We start from the raw sequence: 7,701 nt of genomic DNA on the forward strand, positions 1-7,701 counted from the left end.
TGATCAGGACCCCAACGCGAAGCAAAGGGGTCTTGAATCAGCCTATATAACTATAAGCTATAACAACCGCCTCGCTCTACATTGTCCCTTACTCAATACATGCACAACTGGAATGAATAACTGTTTGTTTTGTTTTTCTTGTGTAGCATACAGAGACTACAACTGCATTTCTGTAGCTCAGAGATAGAGTGGGTTGGCCCTCAACCACAATATTGGTGGTTCGATCCCCGGCTCATCCAGCCACATGTCAAAGTGTCCTTGAGCAAGACACTGAACCCAAAATTTCTCCCCGGACGCTGTATGTGGCTGTGTGTGTCCCCTGCTCCTAATGCTTTGGATGGGTTTAAAGCTGAGATTGAATTTCACTACATTGTACTGTACGATTGTTTGTGATAAATAAACCTTCTTAAGCAACCCTGTGTTGTACAATGACAATAAATAAACCTTGAACCATACACAGTTTAAAGCAGCGTAAAGTATAAATAATTACATTACCAAATAAATACAGTTTGAAGCAGAAATAATTAAAAATCTAACTTAAATTTTTTTTTTTTATTATTACTTTTCTTGCAATCTCTTATTCTTTTCATTAAAAAGGACAACACATTATTTGTTACATTTTCATTGCGCCCCTAAAGTTCTTTATGTGCTCAAAAAATTTTCAGCACACATGCTCCTTGGCAAAAAAAAAAGTTACCATCAAGCCCCGCACCAAACTTGATGACCAACTTCAAGTTTTATGCACTTATGTATAATAAAAGTTTCTTTGGGTCCAGACACAAATGAATGCATGTATGGCAAGTTTGTAGGGACGTCCCGATCAACTTTTTTGACCCCCGATCCGATTTTTTAATTAGTGAATATCTGCTGATACCGAGTAGAGATGTTCCGATACCGATACCAGTATCGGCTCCGATACTGCCTAAATCGCTGGTATCGGGAAGTACTGAAGTTAATGCACCGATCCGATACCACGTAATAAAGCCCTAAAGAAAATCTACGTTAAAGTAGTTTATTCAGGTAACTAAGTAAACCAAGTAACTAAAATATGTCTAAAGCTTAACACATTTCACTGCAGCAAGTGAGTCTTTTCTCACGGCTCCGATCCAATACTGTGATCGGGACATCCCTACAAGTTTGCAATATATTTGTACTATATGCATTTTTGTTGAAAATCTAGTCTATCAAGCTCCTGAAAAAGAAACAAAATATGTCACAATCAAGTCCCCATAAAATTTGGTGACGCACCAATGAGAGAAGACAATACACCCAATTATAGGAGACTTGGCACATTGGTGTTCAGCACCTACCTGTCTGCGGCATCCAACCACATATCTGGGTCCGTTGGTGGCCTTGACAATGACTGGAATTAAAAAAAAACAAAAAACATTAGCGTTACATGTCTGAGCTAATCACAGTGTGTCACAGTCACAGATTGTCATTAGTCAATTTTATCGGTGCCAAGCTTCAATAGGGCGGGTCTTGCATAATGCAAGCCTGTCACAGAGCTGTTACGAGAGAGAAGAAAAAGAGGACAGTAAAGATATGGAAACATGAAAGTGGCGTGATGCAGATGAATGCCCAAGCAATGTTTTGTTGAGACTAGGGCTACACAATATTGGAAAAAAAAACTACAATATGTATTTTCCTGCAATATACCGAGATTAAAAAACAGCCAATAGGAATTTTTACCCTTTCGATGGGTCCAGTGACATGCTCTCAAAGAACAAAATTTTGTAGAATTTAAAGTTAAATGCATTAATCTGGTGAGGCAAACTTTAAGAGCAAAATTATGTCTATGAAGAATGTTGTGCTTTTGTAAACAATTGTGCGCTCTAGTAAACAATTTAATCATAAACACATTGGTTGTATAGATATCCTGTGCAAGTGAATTTATCATGGACATATCTCTATAAGTGAAAGGTGTACATTTTCACTGTGGCTGTTACTTAAAATAAGCTGATAAATCTCAATGAGCGTTGCTGTGAAAAGATACAGGCATCGCAATTTTCTGTTCATGTGAACAGCGCATGCTAAAATCCGGTGCTAATATGGCACTGGTGCCTAAACGACCTGTATCTACCGGACAGAATAGCAACACAGATTTCGGTGCCACTTAAATGCTGCTCTCTGATGCTCCGAACACAGACGTTAGAGGCAACAGGTAACTTTAGCCTACCGTTAGCTAGTAACTGGCTTAAACACAGACTGGTTAAAATGCTGACAGCTAAACCAGTGTTTCCCGCATCACTTTCCAGTTTAGGCGGCCCACCTTAACAACAACAACGCGCCTGCCGCCTTAATTAAGTCTTCAAAAAAAAATTAAAAATTTAAATATCCACCGTGTTACTCTGTCCTGTTTGAGTTGCTGTAATGTACAAGTTGCATCAACACAGTCACAGGAAAACAAGGTAACGGCGAGTTGTCAAGATACCACCAATCACAATGGAAAGAGCATTTGCTGCGGGTGAGTGTAACTGTCGTTTATTCACATTTAAAAAAAGGGATAAATCGCCATTTCACCGTCGCGTGCGCATCGGAGTTTGTCAACAAATGTGCGGGCAGCTGGGGCATGACGGTGTGATGGACTAACTGGAGCGTTGGCATATGGCAGGCAGAGAGCATTTATATATGTATCTCTGTCCTGTTCTTCGCATCAGTGAGGCTTTCTTCTCTTGTTTCAATGAAGTGAATACACGACGAAGTGACTGGAACTATCCATCACCTTTCACGCGTGGATTCTCAAAGTCCCAGCTAATGCCCGGTCTTTGAGACACAGCTGTTGTCCGTTTTTTACACGCGGTTCACAACACACGGTTAGTTAGCGTAGTTAACACTACACACAGTGAAATTACATGTCCTGTTTTTATTTCACGCATACTATCTGCTTTGAGTGAGTGAATCTATGGGCTGAGCTATTATCACAGAGCTGTTTGTTTTGTTTAGAGAGCGTGTCACGGAGGATAATGGGAGCCATGCGAGTAAAACTGTTATAGCACTTTTTTTTTATAGTTTAATGAGCTTAAAATTGCACATTTTTGAAAAGCTTGTAATTTATTCATTATAAATTATTGAAATGTAATACTTAGTGTATTAGTGTGGTACCACCCCCCCAACTTGGTTATTGCTTTTGTCAGAAAAACAACACAGACGTGACTAAATGTTGCGTTTACTTGAAACTGCTAAACCTCGTGGTGCATTCAAAGTTATTGTAAAATACCCCCTTTTTCATTTGTATTTGTCGTTTAACAGCAATTTACTGGTGAAAGAAGTTATTATTGTAAGTTTTCGTTATAACATTTTTAATGAATCATTTAAATTCCCCCTTTTTTGTGCTGATCCGATCTGTGACTCAAAACTGTGATCCGATCTGTATCTCAAGTTTTGTGATCTGTTGCACCCCTATTGCCTGTACTGTAGACTGTAGGTAATTACAAGTGGAGCGATGGGGAAAAATGAGCTGGACTCACCAGGGTTTTGTGAGCAAGTCTCTAGTGATTGACAACCAAGGCACTAAGCAGATGTATAGCTTGTTAGGGGCTGGTACAGCCTTAAGGCTCAGTGGTGCTGGAATCCTCTCAACTTAAAATCATTTTTCCGGTACTACCTGTGCTGCACTTGTCAATGTGAGATGTCTGCCAATGAACTTACATTTCTCCTCGGTCAGCTGTTTGAGCACTTCTCCAACAATCTGCAAGGAAGGAGGCACAGATGTGGTTAGCGAAGACAGGATAAAATCAGCCTCTGATCCTCTCCCTCCTGTTTGTCTAATTACGTCCTTTCACTGTCTTCACCCAATGAACCCTCTCCTTTCTCTTGACGAACAAACACTCAAACACAATTCTTGTAGATTTCATAGACCCAAAACTCTACATTAGCAGGGTTTCCCGCAGCACGCCTAAGCAACACACGCCTGCCGCCTTAACTACGTCGTCAAAACAAATAATGCTTGTGTGAGTGTCAGGAGCTCATCTTTCTCTGGCTCCCTCATCACTCAATATTTACAACACTGGGTGTTAGATACCCCTTCTCATTGAAGTCTAATCACCTTAGATACGACAATATATAATGGTATAAACAAAAAAAGACAGGAGTGACCCTGTATGGGGCTGGGGCAATAATGTTATAATTAACAATAATAATTAGGGCTGTCAGCATTAATGCGTTAATCGCGATGTGATTAAGGGCCGAGCATAACACGTTCATTTTTTTTAAAATCGCAAGCTGCCATTTATTAATTTATTTTCACTTCACTCTGCTTCATGTCGTGCCTAACGGGCTACTATTTTGACCCTTGCTATATGATATGTGCCATGCTATATTCCTCGTTACACATTCTGCTGCTGCAGGAATAGCAACGCAGATTTCGGTGCCTCATTCTGGTGCCACTGATATGCCTGCACTTCTCTCCGATGCTCTGAAACAGACGTTACAGTCAACAGAAACGTCGCTGCAAATGACGCTAGTTAACACTATACTTAACAGCAGCTAACGTTAGCCTACCACAAGCTAGTAGCTGGATTAAACACGGTTACAATGCTGACAGCTAAACGGTGTGAAGTTTGTCTGTATTTCACTGTAGAGGATTCCAACACCGGGATGTAACAATCTGCAGCTGCTGTTGTCGGGAAAACACAGACGGTGCGTAACCTACAGCCTCGTGGTGCATTCAAAGTTGTTGTTAAATGCCCTTTTCCCATCTGGTGGTTGTTTGTCGTTCAACAGCTATTTACTAGTGAAATAAGTTGTTATAGTTATTACATTATTATTAAATCATTTAATTTTGACCATATGGCCTTAGCAATAAACAAGCCGTTCTTTAATGTCGCGAACTGTTGTTTAGTACCCTTCTTTTTTTTTAACTTTCTTAAAAAGTATCGGTTCAGGCACCGTTAAGGCAGTATCCAAACAAAACAATACCCAACCCTAATATTGACTCTAGATTCAAATGTGTGACTAGATTCACACATTTTTCTTTTGTTTACAGTAAATAAATAAATAATAAACAAATACAAATCTTAAAATCAAGTTCATAAGGTCACTTTCTTTGCATTCATTTGATTCATATCAAGATACACTGGTAAGGCATAAAAAAATAAATAAAAAATTGTTTGGTTCTCGGTGGTTGTCAGTTGAGGTCATGGGTCGATAGGGAATTTATTTTTATTTTTTTCCCCAGTGGCAGCAAGGGATAGGTAGGATTTTTTTCTTCTTCTTTACAGTAGCGATGGATACTCTATTTTTTCATAACATAGCCTACCTGTTACTACATGTACAGTTGTCGCTTAGTAAATTGAAAACATGGTGAGGCGTCATTCACGTGCATATTAAGTAGCCACATGTATCTGTTTTGGTCTTATACATCCACAGGTTTATCGCTCCAGCGGAGAGAAGGTTCGTTTAGACAGCAGCTAAGTTTACAAGAGTTTGTCCAAAATTCAAGATCCGTTGCAAACTAAGATAAACGTTCGACTACAAACTGACATCTTTCATTTTAGCTCGTTTGTAAAAAGTCGCTATTTGCAGAGTAGAGCTGTCTTTGCAGAGTAGAGCTGTGTTTGCGCAGCGCGGTGGACAAGAGTGGACAGCGCAGACAGAGCAGACTGAAATATCGGTTTCTACATGTTTATGTAGAACAGGTAGGTGGTTATTAATAAGTACTGACTTTTTAAATCATGGAGGGTTTATTGTAGGCTACTTACAGTAACGAGTGTAGAGTTAGTGCATCTGCGCCAGCGGCAGTAAATAATGTATAATCTGTATCGTTTCCAATCAGTTACATGTGCTGCGTGAGTAACGGGCATTGTTGTTCAGAATCCCTTCTATCTTACATAATGCAACGTACTGCTGTTGGCCACCTCCATTGAGCCACAGGGACTTGCTGTAACGTCAAGGCACTCTAAAGGCCGCAGCCGTACCGCAATAAATCCGGACCTGGTGGGTATTGACGGACGGCGGAGTCGGTCCGCAGCCGTTCCGCATTCAGTGGAAATCCAGGGTCAGACTCCGTTTCCTGCTTGTCGCTAAATTCATCATTGTGCTTTCTTTTGGAAGGCTGGCTGCCAAATAGCCACAAACTAGCTAATTAACTAGCCAGAGGTAAACGCCGTCTATCAGTAAACAGAAGTGACGTGGTGGCTGCCGTTCCGGTGTGCGCGCCAGTGTATGCGTTTGTGTATCAATCACAATATTCTTACCTGGCCAACACTTTGCAGAGCCTTTAGGTCATTTTCTGATTTCTCGTACTGTTTAGTTTGTTCTCTCAGCTGTTCTCTCACTGTAAAACAAACAATAAGGATACCCAGGATGTAACGTTATTGTTTCAACTTTTCGTTATCAAACACAGCCAAGAATGAAATAGTTTGTTACAGCTAAAGACGAAAGCTAACACTGCCAAACAAACATGCTTGATATCTAAGTTAACGTTAGCTGCTTAAAGTTAGCTTAACGATAACGTTAAAGTAAAACTTAACAGATACGACAAACAATGTATGTGTAACATTATAACGTTATCTATGTGATGGGTAACACCACACAGACTAACGTTAAGTGAAATTTGTGACTTTTTCGTCTACTAATTTAAGTTAAACCTCTGCTAAGATAGCACTGCTAGTGTTAACTGGTTTAACGTTAGCTTTATGTCCATTCATTTCTATGAGAATGCTAACTGCATGACAAAGCACTAGCTAGCTAGCTAGCTGGCCACCCGATATTTATCTTATCAAAACAAACAAGACGTATTCATGCCACACCACAAACGGCAAAATTAAATTATCTCTTACATTCTTTTAACCGCCCGTCAATTTCTTTGTGTTCGAGTAATTTTTTCCTGTAGTCTTGCAGCGCTTTCTCCCTGTTGTCCGCCATGATACTCCACTTCTATTTCTTTTTCTTCTTCTCCTTTTCCTTTTTTGGTCATTGGCTGTTGGCAAACCAACTTAAAGGTGCATTACCGCCACCGGGAGGCATGAGACGGGAGGTCTCCAGGCTGCAGCCATACACTATTGACTCGACTGGAGTGTGAACAAGAAATGCAGAAACAAAATAAAGAAATAATCAAATGAAAAAATAAATAAGAAAGAAAGAAACTCTTAGAAACATATAAAATAATATTGTGATATGCTTTGCCTGCTGTTTTCCCAAAAGCCCTGACAGTGAAAAGTTGTGGTGGTTTGCCTTACTTAGTGTCTGAAAAAGGCTCTCTCTCTGGGTATTTTATTCCTTGCAATGTATTATGTGTTCAACAGTTTCTGGCTGGTTACAGTATGTGCATTTTTCAATTGGATGGTTGCCTATTTTATGTAATGAATAATTAAGACCTGCATGACCAATTCTGAGACGAGTAATGGCATTTTATTCCCTACTCATTTACCTCCACACCAACATGGGCAGGAACCCAAATGATACTTGTAAATATGCCCTTAATTTGCAATCTGTACATAATTAGAACTATTTCATTGATAATATCAGTTCTGAAGGTTGATCTGCCTGATCTAATACTGGATATTGTTGAAAAACTGTCCTCTATCCACTGTAATTCCAATAACACTACTGACAACTCTGTGGTGTATACTGATAAATGGTCTGATACCCTTTTATTTATTGATGTTTCACTCTCTGGGATATATACTGCTGCACCTGCACACCATTTATCTGGATGTTTAGAGCCATCTGTAAAATAGAATACTAAGTCTGAGAAAT

General features: G+C 39.6%; 1 protein-coding gene across 1 annotated transcript in view; it reads right to left on the minus strand.

The window, feature by feature from the left end:
* psmc6 (proteasome 26S subunit, ATPase 6) overlaps positions 1–6,917 on the minus strand; it is a 35,167-nt gene extending 28,250 nt beyond the window's left edge. The window contains exons 1-4 of the mRNA XM_078274505.1: positions 6,783–6,917; positions 6,198–6,277; positions 3,652–3,691; positions 1,311–1,363 (exon numbers count right to left, since the gene is read on the minus strand). Coding sequence (XP_078130631.1) covers positions 1,311–1,363; positions 3,652–3,691; positions 6,198–6,277; positions 6,783–6,867 — 258 coding nt within the window. The 5' untranslated portion in view covers positions 6,868–6,917. The remainder of the gene's footprint in view (positions 1–1,310; positions 1,364–3,651; positions 3,692–6,197; positions 6,278–6,782) is intronic.
* Positions 6,918–7,701: the final 784 nt, after the last annotated feature.

The sequence above is a fragment of the Sander vitreus genome, chromosome 18, assembly GCF_031162955.1.
Source record: "Sander vitreus isolate 19-12246 chromosome 18, sanVit1, whole genome shotgun sequence".
NCBI classification, from domain to species: Eukaryota; Metazoa; Chordata; class Actinopteri; order Perciformes; family Percidae; genus Sander; species Sander vitreus.